This window comes from Galleria mellonella, unplaced genomic scaffold, assembly GCF_026898425.1.
Source record: "Galleria mellonella isolate WM207_F2 unplaced genomic scaffold, CSIRO_AGI_GalMel_v1 utg905, whole genome shotgun sequence".
Lineage (NCBI taxonomy): Eukaryota > Metazoa > Arthropoda > Insecta > Lepidoptera > Pyralidae > Galleria > Galleria mellonella.
The window spans coordinates 2,634,287-2,650,662 of NW_026442174.1; the positions used below are offsets into that span (position 1 = coordinate 2,634,287).

General features: G+C 31.1%; 1 protein-coding gene across 1 annotated transcript in view; it reads left to right on the forward strand.

The window, feature by feature from the left end:
- Nucleotides 1-4,148: 4,148 nt before the first annotated feature.
- LOC113510777 (steroid receptor seven-up, isoforms B/C-like) overlaps nucleotides 4,149-16,376 on the forward strand; it is a gene marked incomplete at its 5' end in the record, with an annotated part of 119,120 nt that continues 106,892 nt past the window's right edge. Inside the window, 2 exon segments of the mRNA XM_026894313.3 lie at nucleotides 4,149-4,176; nucleotides 4,179-4,457. Of these exon segments, the coding sequence (XP_026750114.1) occupies nucleotides 4,149-4,176; nucleotides 4,179-4,457 (307 nt within the window).

Below are 16,376 nucleotides of genomic sequence, written 5' to 3' on the forward strand. Positions count from 1 at the left end.
CGTGACTGTTCCGTAGTTTAAATTCGTTTATAGTTTTGCCATAGATTGGGTGTCTTTGTACAAAAGTCGATTGCTTGGATACATCTGTCCCATTCGTGTTTCAACCGTGAAGCAGTTGTGTTTGCATGGCTGTGTTTCGGTTTGAAGGGTGAGATATGGCGTGAATTTACAGGGTACAGAGGAATAACACCTGAGTCCTCAGGAATGGCAATGCATGGGGGATATCATGGGCGAAACAGTATATGTGTCTGTTATGTCCATGGTACTGCTCATGTCTATAGGCGACGGTTACCACTTTCCATCAGGTGAGCCGTCAGCTTGTTTGCTATTCTAAGTCGTATAAAAAAAAATCTATGGGAAAAAGCCTATGTTCATCCATAGACAGTTAACTGCTGGAATGATGATGATGATGATGATGATGATAGGTAGATGAAATATAAACCTGTTACATCGTAACTAAATAAGTTCAAATCTGACCGACACCGACGTTACACTACAAAAACTATACGAATTGCTCCTTTTTTTATACAAGGCAGTTAACGGCTAAAATGATTATAATATAAATATAATTGGTTAAAAAATTCTATCTTTTATACAACTTAGAACAACCTGACGGCCCACCTGATGGAAAGTGGTAACCGTCGCCTATAGACATGATCAGTACCATGGACATAACAGAGTATACTGTTTCGCCCATGATATCCCCCATGCATTGCCATTCCTGAGGACTCAGGTGTTATTCCTCAGTACCCTGTAAATTCACGCCATATCTCACCCTTCAAACCGAAACACAGCCATGCAAACACAACTGCTTCACGGTTGAAACACGAATGGGACAGATGTATCCAAGCAATCGACTTTTGTACAAAGTCTCCGTCTGGTACTCCCTTTCCAACTGCTTTGTGTATTATAAGATAAAATAATATATTTTAATCTAAGTACAATCCCATGTGAAAAATGAATTTTAATAAAATTAAATGGTCAATCGTCAAAGTGGTATAAGTCATAAACTGCCAAAAACCAGTTCAAACTATATTATGACTTCAAAAATTTTATATACTAATTTGTTCGTGTTATTCTCACTTCCATCTGTCGTTATCTACAATCTAATTACGACGAATGTGTCCATAAAAAAAACCGTCGTTAGTCCAAACATTGTAAATGACGAAAAACACAACTATCCACCAAAACAAGTTAATTATAAATAAACTTATAAAAATATCGCCACCCCGTCGGCGGTGGGCGGGGCGGGGCGGCGCGACCTCTGACCCGCCCCGCACCCCCTCACCTCTCCGGGCAGGCTTCACCCCCGCACTTTCACCTCTGCCTCCGGGGGTGAGAGTTCCGTACCTTGTAAGTTGCCTTTGTATATACTTATAAATAAGTTTGGTGTTCGTAGACACAAGCGTATTAGCAAACAAGTAATAGTCACATAGTTATTTCGGTAAATTTCAAAATAATACACTTACTATGCCGTTGATTAATTAATTAACTATATAACATTCATGCTCTATTCGTATTTAATTAAATTAAATAGGCTAAACGTTACGAAACTTAAGCTATTGTTGCGTTTAATGTTATTTCTAAAACTTATTTCCTTGATATTGTCTTAAATCGTAATGTATTGTGACAGTAGTTTTTTTTTTTTTTATTTAAATAATTAAGATTGTGTTTCACGAAAGAACCGACTTCAGTTATTTTCAAAGCTAAATTAATGAAGCGATATTGATAACATTTCTATGGAACCAGTCTGTAAGGACATTTCAGATGAAAAAAATTTTTTTTCAAATCGATTGACAAGAACCAGTCTGCAAGAATATATATTTCAGATAAAAAGAAATTATCCAAATCAGTTTACAAGTGTAGTGTAGTGGAGTTATGAAGTAATAAATATAAAATACCAACAACTGAATAGCAAACCTTCTTCTTTTTAAAGATGGTTGATATAAGAGAGACATACATTTGACAGAAACTAATAGGACTTAATTTTTTTTTAAACATTATTATTTTTAACTCATAAACTAAAATGATAAAAAGATGATGTAATTAAAAAGTTAATATTCTTATAAGGATATTTATGAGTAAATTTATAGCCACATATAAAATCAATAAATGGACATCCTTATAAAACAATGTTTTTTTTTTCTTGTTTCTTTGTCAAATATTTCCTTACAAAAAATTGTTACTGTTGAATACTGATTTCAATTTATTTTAATAATTTTTACTAATAAAAATTGGTAAAATAATTTTTGATAAATATGAATATGTAATGGTAGTTATTTGACTTGCATGTAATTTGATCGGGAAAATCTCAACTAGTTTCGGGACCATGCAGGACCCTTAGTCTTAAGCAACTGTGACGCAAGCATTACATTAAAATACAATGTGTACTTACGAACCTTTTAATAATAAATATGAACATTTTATTTTTTTGTAATAATAACTCCTTAAATATAAATAAGTTTACATATATAATTTAATGCCACTTTAATGAATTGTGGCATGTTGATAATAAATTCTAATAAGATTAAACAGTAGAAATGTACATATCATGGATATTAAATAGAAATATATTTACTTAAATTTTCAAAAATTGTTTTACTTATTTTATGAATTAAAAGCGATGCAACTCAATACTTTCTTTTTCTTAGTCCAATAATTATTATCATTAGTTTTCAATGAAGACAGTTCTATCATTGAAACTCGCTTTATCTGCAAGAACAGGACCGGATGTTTGGGTAAATTCATCAAAACATATTCTAGCAAAGACATGTCATATTACTCATTAGAAATTCAAATAATTTTAAGTTTTCATGTTAAAAACAAAAATCCCGAGTGTACAACGCTAGCATGACACGTCACACGTCACACCGAGCAGACGTCACATTGACAAGTGCTCCGCGGCTCCCCCCTCCGTCGCGGCCACGCCCCTGCGCACGCGCCGCCTACCGACACTGATCTAGATTGATCTGGATCTAAGTAGTGCGCGGTGCGTACATTTCAACTTCAGTTTAACACAACTGTTTTTTTTCAGGAATGGAAATTACTTTGTTTCGTTTATTTGAATTAAAAAATATCTATTTCTTAGAAGTAGGTAACCTATCTACTAAAAATATTTTTATTTATCCTTACTATACTAATATCAGTTATAAATGAAAATGCAATCGTCCATTCATCATATAATAAATTATTATTTGTATGTTTTAATTACTTAAAATATTAAACCGATTTGGATAAAATTGTGTCAAATGATAGCTCAACAGTAGTGAGTAGGTACTCACCAACACGTCAGCATAGAAACTTTATAATAAATAAAGTCACATGTGTCCTCTAGTATCCTTACTAATTAATATTACTTTATTTTTATTTTTTAAAATTATAATGTCTCTAAGAAAATATTTTTTTAAAAAAGAACAACTTAAGTCAAGTATTATAAAAACATTAATTAAGAACTAAATCAAATATTTTAGTACATATTCGTCACTATAAATATAACGTTAAAATGTTACGACGATAAGCTTCACCGCTACAATATAATTTCCTTCTTAGATACTCGTTCATATTCACATTAAAAGTGTCTCAAGTAAACGTACACATACAATGTAGATAGCTGAGTATATAGAGTGCCTATCAGCCGAGCAGAAATATGGAGGCAGTGGGAAAGTTGATACAAAGTAGGATTTTCAGGTAGCGTCTGAGTGAAAAGCATTCGTACATCTTGAATATTATTCACGAAGTCGCCTTTCTGAAAATTATTTAATAAGAACTTAATAATGTAAATGATCTAAATAATCTATATTAAATACATAAAATAAAAGTTTTAAATTATAAATGCACATTTAATACAATTTAATAAAACGAATATTATAATATTATTCAAGAATTTTAAATTATTCCGAAAGACTCCCGAAACAAAAATACGTAAGTGCAAAATTACAAAAAAAAAACGAATGTTTAAACACATGCGTTCAGTATAAATTTTCTTACCAACCGTACTTGGCCACTGAAAGATTTTCACCCCCTCCGCGGGGAGGGGGCCGCGGTCGAGGTGGCGGGGCCTTCGCTCCCTGCCCCTGCGGGCCACCGGGCCAATGGCGGAGCGGCGCGCCCTGGCCCGACCTGAGCTCAGTCGCGACTGAACCGCGACCCTTGACACACAAGCGCGTCGCGCGTCTTCTGCCCTGTGACGGCAACCGGCATCATCACGCACGGAGCGCTAGTTTACGGCGGGGTCGGAGGCCCTGGGCTTTGCCCTCCGAGAGGCCCTGACCTCCCGCCTCTCGAACTCGGCTTCCGCGGCAGCTGGCGGGAAGACGAGCTTCTTCCGTCTACTCCCGCGAGTCAGGCCGCGTCCACGCAAAGCGGCTCCTCTGCTACGGATAAAGGGCAGAATGTGGAGTGTGTGGTCTGCGGGGATAAGTCCTCGGGGAAACACTACGGCCAGTTCACTTGTGAGGGTACGTAATTATGTGAAGTGAAAGTGATGTGTTCATATAAGTATTTGGCATGTGCTGTATAAGTGCGATTCGGTTTTGGGATATAACTTAATGAAGTGTTATGGCGGTTATGTACTTATTTACTAAATATGCTATTAAGTAGTCTCGTTTACATAATATTTCATGTTACATCGGTGTTGTGTAGGCTTAAAACATATTCGGTTTCAAATATGAGTGTTGTGGATTAGGATTACAGGTACTCGTATTTCTCGGTACTTACGTGGATGTATCAACTTATTTAATAAAAATATAAAATTCAAATAAGTCTGTCAGGTATTCTTATTAGAGTCTATCAATTGTGTTGCGACGGTAATATTTCCGATATAATTAAATACAATAATTAAAAACAAAATACTTCGATAAATATCACTAATTAATAACAAAACCTTTTTTTATATAATAATCATAGAAGATATAACAAAAAATTATATATTTAAATAAAATTAATAACCATATTTAACTATATACTGTAATAAATTTGCAAAATAATTAATCACAAATTAAGTGTAGAAAAACCATTTAATTTACTTATTAATTTTTTTAAAATGTAATCAAACAAATGTATATTAAAGCAATTTATCATCACCCTATTAACCTCAAAAATATCAATTAACAAACCTCAAAGTTGGAGCTTCCTAATTTGAAAGCAATAAGAGAAAGTTTTCATAAACAGCCTGACTGTTAAGATAAGGGGGCTCACTTTTATGCAAATTTAGTCCATCGCAGAAATTGACATTTTCGAGTTACAACAATTTACCCTCAACGCTTGTGCATGTATATTTTACTTTGTTACTCTTGTATTATTGCAAATTTACCTACCTAATGCATTATTATAAATATTCTCATATTAAATTATTACACATTTTTCACCTACTTTTAGGTGTTATTTTTTTATAGTAGTTATCGTTTATCAAACTTAAAGGATTTAATAAATAGGTAGCTGTCCAAGTTTAATTTTAACTTCTAATTGTAAACTTTACTTACAATCAGATTATCTTATGTTTCTTATTTATTTAGATATAGATGTATAAAAATACCTATATATATTAATTGATGCTTATATATGTTAAATTTTTACAAAGAGGGTTGACGTAAGGCAGGCAGCCGGTCGTAAAACTAAAAACCAAATCTTTTTGTAATATGGATAAAATCATATTACGCCGACCCCAAATGATTTGAATAAGGGTAGGAAGATGATGATATGTTAAATTTTACTAAAATATAAATTTACATCATAAGATAAAAGAAAAAAAAAGTAAGGTAAAAATGTTTACATTTGTTTATATTTATTTATATTTACTTTTTTCCTGTCTTTTGAATAACTAAATAATATAAAAATATTCTTAAAAACTATAAATATGTATTCTTTACCAATTAATATTAAAAATATATATTTATCGCTATAATAACTAAATAATATTTAACTATATTTAATCTTCTAAAATGTAGTAACTAAATGTCATACCACACAATGACTGACGTCAATATAATTAAGTTTCATGTCACCAAATAATTATTTCCAACAAGATAGCCTTTAGATAAAAATGAATGAAACGCTTGGGAATTCTTGACTAATTACTTTTACCTTTCTGCTGTAATTAAAATAAAGCAAGTAGCAGATTTCTTTCATGTTTAACATTATCATTTTAAAGATGTACTTTGCCTTTTGATTATTTTAATTATAATTATATTAAAAGTAGGCATAAAAAATATAATAATTAAATTAAATATTAATAAATAGTTAATACAATTTATTTATTATTATTATTTATGATTTATGATATTTTACAAGCGTAAGTAAACAAAAAAAATGTATTGTTTTATTGATTGTACTCGTACGATTTAATGGACTACAGTTGTTTTTTTTTTCTTTTTGCACATGCAGTTTTAATTCTTTAAAAAAACAAGTATAAAATGGAATGGATGTATTCTGTTTTTAAAATTTACAACACAGCGACGTTATATGTAGGTTTTTATAGTTTTTTTTAACGTATGGTTAATTTTATGCCTGATATACATTTGTATCAAAATTATATAGCATTGCATTATATGTAGTATTAAATATATTTAGAACTAGCTTTTACCTATGACTACGTTTGCGTAACCGAGATAGTTTTATTGATCGAAATAATAAGTAGCCTATGTCCTTTTCGATCCCATATGTATGACAAACTTTACAGTGATTGGTTAAGCCGTTAAGGCGCTGAGAGGTAAAAAAAAAACAAACTCACTTTTACATATATAATATTTACTAGCGTTTACTCGCGACTTCATCCGCGTGCCCGAAATATGTTCACTGATCAGAATAAAAAAATAATCTATATTGTTCTCCATCCCAACTAGTATGTTTATATTAAATTTTATAGTGTTATAGTTAACCATTGTTAAGCTGTTAAGGTGCCAAAAAGTGACAAGCAAACAGACAAACTCATTTTCACATGTATAATATTAGTAAAGATAATAACTACTTGCATTTCATAGTTTAATATTCTATTTTTAATATACCAACAAATAAATTGGTAGGAAGTACTCGTAAACACTAAATGGATAGGAATAACGTATTTTTTATGACATAATAATTCTATCAAGTGCATCAAGCCATTATGTCAGCCAGTGGTCCTAAAGACCAGCCTTGACCTCTGACGGGTTAAGCGGTAACCTATACGAACTTGCCTTTTGGAGCGCACATATGGAGTCTGTATTAAACTTTTTAATTTTTAGGGTTGAGAATTTAGTTCTTTATTTTTTTTTTTACTTAAAAAGGTTTTGATTTTTTTTTTTTGCTCAGAGTACACACGCGTGTCTATTTATGCTTTTCGTGTTGGTATACTTTCTCTGGAAAGGAAAACAGTGTACCAACATACAAAATTTAAGAAATCTTCAATCAGTGCTTTATTTAATTACAAAACTATTTTGATACCTAATCTTTGTACTCAAAATAATTACTATTGTTGTCAACCTTACTTTTATTGATATTTACAAAATGTTTTGTCCTGTCTTGACTAACTATCAACACACAGCCAAAACTACTAAGTCTAGAAGCGGAAATTTCGAATATAGAACAACCGCCTTATTCATAAGCACTAAAACCTTCTAAGTTATTTTAACTATTACACTGCTTCGTTACTTCTTAATAATTATATTATTAAGAATTAACAAAGCAGTGTAATATAATATAAAACTAATATTTAAATTCGGAATTTAACATTAAAGAAAGAGGCAAAACATTTCAAAAACTAAAATAGACTTATGAGAGATTAGACGTTTTCATAATTAAGGGGGTTATTTGTAAATATAAGTTAAAAAGAGTTTACGACGATACCATACGTTCAAAGCCGCGAGCAACAACTAGTTATACCTATAAAAATATAAAATATTGTCACGCTTAAAAATACACGAATTTAATGAAACAGGTTGTCTGAAAAAAATGGTTTAGCAATAAGACCGCCTTTTGTACTACACTACACTTATCGAAAATTCTTCAACAAATGTTGATGCGATAAAGTGTTAAATAAATAATATATAACAAAAAAATAAAAAATAAATTTAACTTTCTGCTTCATAATATTATTATTTTTACAATAGTATTATTATTTTATTCCTTAATTCATGTAAGTATTGCTTACATAGGCTACAATTAGTGTGTTTTTAGATGTAAATTTACTCTAGCAGTTTTAAAGCTAGCATTATTGAAATTTAACATCATCTTTCGAAATGTCATCGCCCATAATCCATTGTCTGCCATTGTATTGTCGTTATAATACGCGTTGGAATTAAAATAATTAACAATGCAAGCCATTGACGGCCTCTTACACAACACTGATACTAGCTCGGACACCTGTGCTTTTGTACGTTGAATGATTTAGACAAATTTAAAGTCATACCTTCACAAAACAATATAGACAGTGCTTTATAATATATATATATATATATATATATATATATATATATATATATATATATATATATATATATATATATATATATATATATATGAATATAAAATATTTTTTTTTATACAACTTAGAATGGCAAGCTGACGGCCCACCTGATGAAAAGTGGTAACCGTCGCCTATAGACATGAGCAGAGTATACTGTTTCGCCCATGATACCTCCCATGCATTGCCATTCCTGAGGACTACGGCGTTATTCCTCCGTACCCAGTAAATTCACGCCATATCCCACCCTTCAAACCGAAACACAATCATGCAAACACAATTGCTTTACGGTTGAAACACGAATGGGACAGAGATACACAAGCAGTCGACTTTTGTACAAAGTCTCCCTCGGGTAAAATGTATAAGAACCTTCTGCCATACTATTAAGACACTTTTTTATATTTCCAATTTTCTTATACAACGACAAATGTGTGGCATAGCGTAATTACCGCGTTTGCTAAAAATTGCTTTTTAAATTGTTTTTATCAGATATGAAATAATTGTTTCAAATTTTATATAATTTAGTTTGTTTGCTGATTGATATAATATATATTTTTTATGTTTTAATTTTTGTTATAATTGAGTTTCTTATTTAAATTTAGCACAGATTGAATTATATTTTATATATACATATTTATTTTTTTATCCATAATTAGGTTTGACACAATAAACTAGTTTCATTAGTAATTATTGATAGCTTAATAGGAGTCGAACGTAATATAAAAATGTCTCTTTACCTAATCTAATCATTCAGAAATGAAGTCATACTATTTCGTTTGAGGAAGTACGCTCTTAACTGCCTTCAAAATAAAGTCGTATTTACAAATATAACATTATATATATATTTTTATTAGTACCGACCTATTACTAAGTATATATATTTCTAAAATCTATATTCGTCGATAACCGCCCATTCCGATTCAGCACAAATGTTAATGAATGGGATTGTTTTTGATCTGAACAATGCAAATTTTTTAAACAAACTATCGTGTTATTTTGTAACGTGTTATCAGTTGAATGTAGATTAGGAACTGGCGCCAAATAGGTCGTGACCTCGGTTTGTCAAGACTGAAATATCACAGAAATGTTTTGATAAGACAATTTTGTACCAGAAATTTAATTATGTTATGTCTACTTTTGTGTGTACAGGGAAATTGTTATGAGCGTTTAGTTTTTTCGTGTTGGCAGCCATGAATATTGCGTTTCGTTTCTACTTTCATGTTGTAACAAATTTTTACACGATTGTCAAAGAAAGGATAACCTAATATTTTTCGAGTTTATGTTATATTTGATGCTCTAAGTAGCTTCGATTTGATTTTAATTACGATTGAAATATCGTTTCGATTTATTTCAATTGTGGAATAAGGACAGATATATCACTGAAATCTTTTTGTAACATACAATTTTTTACCGGTTTAATTGTTATGTCAACTTTTGTAGATAGATAGTTTTTGTGTGTATTTTTATGTGTTGGCAGCCTTGAGTGTTACGTTTTGTTTTTCCTATAGTATATCGTTTTTACCCGGCTACTAAAGAAAGTAACGTAAAGTTTTCGAGTGCATACTAGGTATTACTGAATAATTGGCGCTCTATAGAACTCGACTTATATTGTTGTAATAAATGGAGTGTTGTTTAAATTCGTCTCAATTATGCAACTAGTTTATAGCTATACAATAACAGTACAGTCTAAATAATTCTTTCTTACTAGTAGTCTAACGGGCATATACACAAAGTAATGTGTTTTGAATTGTCATGTAATCGTTTGATGATAAAGGCGTTAGATTACTCTTTGTTTTGTATTTACACTGTGGAAACTATATAAAAATAATTGCGAATTTTTGCAAAAATTGTTTACTTCAGAAACTAGTATGGTTTTTGTTATTTTATCAAGTCTATTTGTAATAATTATTCTTAAAGATTAGAAACTGTTAACAACAACAAAAATACATACGAACTTGATCGAAAAATTCGCAAGAATTTTCTAAGGACGTGTGCCAATTTTATGACTTACCGTCATATGAATACTATTGGTGTATATACATATATCTATTTCAAAATTCTCTTAAGTAAATTAGATAAGTTGACAATAATTAATTTTAAATGTCTACAACTAATTTGTCTATAAATTCTTCACTTTTATTATATTTACTTATTAATATACGCCTATCTTAAGGTACACTTAAATGCAAATTTTATTTTTTTTCTATAATCTCCCCATATATTAGAGTTTAATGCTATCAGTGATTATTAGTGTACCGATAAACCGCATTAGTGGCGCGACCATAAACTGTTATTTTGATGTCGACAAATCCACTTTATTAACAGTTGGACCTCCCGCCGATTGCAATACAACCTTGTCTAAATAAAACCTAACTTTACGCCGAAGTGAATCGTACTAAAATGTTTATAGGTGTTATAACGACAAAGTTCTTCAACGAAGCGCTCCTTTTGACTTAAATGCTCACGTCCATGAGCGACAATAGTGATCGCAGTTGACACCTGTATTTAGTGATGAGATGCGACCTTGTGTCTATATGTCGATAATGTATTAAATTATTTTCATACGTAGAAATAAAAAAAAACATGTGTCAGAAGTAAAAACTACAATATCTATTATAATAGTCATTTAAAAAAAGTGAGTCTTATGATATCTGATCGAAAAATCCAAATTAAAATACAAATAGATGAATATATACCCATAAATAACATTTATAAAGGATAACCGGTTAATAGGTACGTAATTTATGATACAGTATTATCATATATTTATCATATATTAATACTCAATAAAACGTCAAACAGCGTACACCTAAAGAAATTTGTCATACGTATCAGTTATTTAATGTGTTTGATAAAACGCTCTCGATATCGAGCATAGTCGATATCTGCACTGTCACCACTAGAGGCTCTATAACCGGTCAGTTTATGGTATGTTTTGTCCCGCGATACTGTGGCAGTTAACCCTATCTTTACGACCAACTCTAAACATAAGTGTCTTTCCGAACTTATTTATTTTTATCTCATTCCACTTTTTAAATTGAATCCACGTTCGGCGCGTGTGTGGCTCTCTCGCTCGCCACTAAACCTGTCAATAAAACTCACAAACCCGAAGACGTTCCGTTCCACGCGGCCCTTTTTAATGAAAATTTGACTCACTTTAATTTTTTATTTATGTGAATTAAATAAGTACTATCGCTAAGCGTTAATAAGGTAAACACTTGAATGTACGACGTTTATGGTCATTTTGTAAATTTAATGCCTTCCATACTCCAGCTCCACTGTACAAAGTTTGTCACATCGTAAATCGAGAATTTACGCTTTTTTATCTATAAAAACGATTTACTCTCACGTCAACTGTTTTATTAACTATAAATAACTTGTAAAATATTGGATATTTAATGTGCTATTTACAAACGCTATTGACAAGTTATAAAGCATCTGATAACTTGTTATTAGATGTAATAACGTTATGCTGCATTAATACGTTTTTATTTTTCATCGATATGTCTTTTTTATGATGATTTATAATAACAGCCCTTTGCTCTTTAAAATTATAATTACGTTCCAAATTTAAATATTATCTTAGTATAAACAAATATCACAGCGCCATCTGTACTCAAACTAAACAGAGCTTGTACTAGTTATTAGGAAACTGATACAAACACATAATTAAATACAAATCTAATTATTAATATAATTATTAATCCAGATTGTAAATAGTAAAGTCGATAAAATAATTGAATACACGCATTACATATTAAGCCGAGGATCATTATTCCCATTATATCCGGTTCATTCTAATTTATACATCTGCAAAAGGAACAGGACCTAGATCATTAAGTCGATGCGCCGGAGTCATTAAACCGAGTAATTTTTCATTAGACTCCTTGTTTTGTGTGTCTGACTTAATGAAATGATTAAGAGCAGTTATTTCTCGACTCTGTATCGATAATATTGTTACTGGATGATTACTTTGTAAGATATTTTTTAGCATAATAGTTATAATCTATTGTAACTTCTAAGGGGTATATTTTACCTTTACAATAATAAAAGTAATAAATTAAATAATATTACCTACAATGGTATAATCTTAAATTATATAGATAGAACATCGAGTCTCCAAAACGGGTCAACTTTTTGTCAGCTAATTGTCAAATTAGCCGACTCGTTTTTTTTTATTAATATTCTGTACACGACGTGTCTATATTTAATTATGTAATAAATAAAATGAGTTTTTGCGTATTAAAAAGGTGCAAAAATTATAAAACAAAATAAATATAAATATTATAAAGGAATTACTAATAACTATTTATCACGCAAAATTGTATGAAAAAGTTGACCCGCTTTTTTCGAAACATTTGTATAAAAACACTCTATTTATATAATATAAGGGTATAATATTAAATTTTTAATATAAACTATTATATATACATATATGTATATATGTATGTATTTTCATTTAATGTGATGATATTCCTATTTATTATTTTATTTATAGAATTAGAATAATAACATCGTTTGATCAAAAACATTAATGTTAATTTAACCAGCGTAAGTTCATTGACCGGGATAGCCTATGTTCTTCTCCATCCCAAATAGTACCCGTATACCAAAATTCATAGTGATCTGTTAAGCCGTTAGGCGCCAAAAGGTAACAAACAAACTCACTTTCACATTTATAATATTAGTAAGAATGCGTGTATTTCAATCTTAAATGTGATCTTCTATGTTCTAATAGAAACTCCTATACGTCAGCCGCAAGTTATTTTTTGATAATACTTATTCAATTAAAAAAAAATAGATTTAGTTTTTTTATTTCAAAATTTCTTTAAAAATCCTTACTTCGTGGTGTCACGTTTGTGCAATAACTTTTATTTGTCTGTCATTGTGTAATGCAAATATATTTTTTATTTTTGAAGCAGCAAAGGCAAAATTTGTTTGTTCTGAGAACTTTTTTAAATGCAAAATATAAGTAAGTACAAGTACACCGAGTAGGTAAGTTCACAATGCAGTTATGAACTGCCTCGGCTGAGTTGCATGCCATTATACTTTTCCATGAATTTACAGGCTTTTTACTAAATAAATGGGACATAAAACATAAAAACACTTAAGAGATACTATAAAAATTCACTATTCAAAATTCAAACTAATTAATATTAAAATTTGAATGTGAGTCTGTTTGTTTATTACCAATTGACACTTCACGACTTGATCAATCGTTAAGAAATTTGGAATGCACTTAGTATTCGATCTAAAGAAAGATATAGGCCACTTTTTACTTCGGTCACGTGAATAAAGTTACGCTCACAGCTACAATGTAAATTATAAAAGTCATTAATTTATATATCATTATATCGAAATAATTATAATATAATATATTTATTTATGTATTTACCAGAAGGAGACTTTGTACAAAAGTCATTTGCTTGGGCACCTTTGTCTCATTCGTGTTTCAATCGTGAAGCAGTTGTGTTTAAATGGCTGTATTTCGATTTGAAGGGTAGGATATGGCAATGAGTTTATAGGGTACACAGGCATAGCACCTTAATCCTCATAAATGGAAACGCATGTGGGGTATCATGAGTGAAACAGTATATCCTGTTATGTCCATGGTACTGTTCATGTCTATAGGCATCGGTTGCTACTTTTCATGAGGTGGACCGTCAGTTTGTTTGCCATTTTAGGTTGCATAAAAAAATAGGATAAGAAAAAAATTTGAACAGTTCCTTATGAAGAGGCTAGTATATTCATTCAAGGGCACGAGCTAAGAATTAAATCGACGGCTTTCTGAGATAAGCTATATCATAGGTGCTAATGATTTTTCGAATGATTGATGACTCCAGTGAATGATGAACTCACATAATTGACATACTTCTAAATCAATTTCAGAACTAATTTCTATACAGCCCACCCTCCAATTAACAAATTAATTAGATGAATTTAATTAACTTTGAATGGTATTTTACTTTTTAAAGATATAGATTCATCGTTGACACCACTTACGATAGCGTATGGAGTTAGTGGTAGTAGTATGTAGTCGCCTTACTAGGTACAGTCGGCACCAAAAAAATCTATTAATTTTTTTTAATTATTGATTTTTTTTATTACAACGGCAAATGCATTTTTCAACTACCACCTACTATATCCATTTTGTCTGATCGGAAAAAATAACCTATCTCTCAAGTTGATACAAACAATACATATTTACAAAATTTTATTAAAATCGGTTAAGAAGTTTCAAAGATTATCAAATGTAATGACATGGATCTGGATAGCCAGTAGTAGTAGAAAGGAGTATTTGCTGGGAGTTAGTTATTATTTTTTTTTTATGTGTGAAAACGGAACCCCGCCTGCGCTGTCGATATACGCTGGCACCAACGTCACTCGGCCCATAGCGAAGAATTCGTCAAGAATTAATCACGATTTCCAGGTGGAAACCGCGTTGTAATAGTAATAGTTAATAAAAAGGTAACCGTTAAATTTTTGTCGAAATTGTTACAGAAATACTCTCTAAATAAAATTAATAATAGATCGAACCGTTTAATCAATTAAACTATTTCCGATTCTACCATAGGATATCAGTAGACTGTCTTATGGTTGGATCAGATATTCATTTGTATACATTTTCAACCGACTTTATAAAAAAGGAGGTACTCAATTCAATTGTATTTTTATGGTTTCTTACCTTATAACTCAATCAGTTGTAAACCGAATTAAAAAATTTGATCTTTTTTTTTTTTGTAAGGATATACTTAGGAATTGGTCTCATAGAAGTTTTACTAAAATTATTTTAATAGTTTAGTTTTTAAATCTATATCCTAATAACTGGTTTTGCCACAATTAAAGTAGTTTTTTTTTTAATACAATCTTAATTTATCATTAATTTCTATTAAACAGTCAATAGCTATAAATTTGTTGTAAGATCACATCACTAGTGGATATGGGACATCACTAGAGGTGGACATGCATTGGTTGATTAAAATAGTATTGTAGAATAATGACTGTCTGAGTAATGAATAAAGGATCTGCAATAATTAAATAAACCGTCCATTATTAAAAAAAAAACTATAAAAATATAACAAAATTAGTACCAATCTGATCAAAAAGACTCTCCATTTATCCAAACTGGGCTTAAATAACAATCGATTTTGGATCATTTAATTTTATTTTATTAAAAACCTGTTGTTTTGCAATGGGCTAAACGATTAGTGACGTTACACCTGCTATGTGGGTCAGTGTGACCTGCTGAGTGGCAACTGCAATTTACCACCATTAGCGGTCACTCGGCCAATAAACGTAGCACGCGAGATTATCACATCAATGACTTTTATTTTATTATACGTGACCTCTTGTTGAGACGACCGACTCATACAGCTTCCGATTTCATAATAATCTCTTTTGTTTTACTTCAAAATCAAAATCGAATTGAAAGTGGACTTATATAAAAGCGAAGAAGAAATGCTATAGGCCACCCCTTCCTTGCCCGTGGGTGTCGTAAGAGGCGACTAAGGGAACCAGAGGGAGACTTTGTACAAAAGTCGATTGCTTGGGTACCTCTGTCCCATTCGTGTTTTAACCGTGAAGCAGTTGTGTTTGTATGGCTGTGTTTCGGTTTGAAGGGTGGGATATGGCGTGAATTTACTGGGTACAGAGGAATTACACCTGAGTCCTCAGGAATGGCAACGCATGGGGGGTATCATGGGCGAAACAGTGTACTCTGTTATGTCTATGGTACTGCTCATGTCTATAGGTGACGATTACCACTTTCCATCAAGTGTGCCGTCAGCTTGTTTGCCATTCTAAGTTAGTATAAAAAACTTAGTATTAGTATATTGGAAAAAAAAACTTAATGGACGAGGGATGGGCAGCAGCGTCCCTCTTAAAACATCACCAAAGATTGACTGCGATTACCAACCTGTCTTCCAAACTTGGCAACTAATTG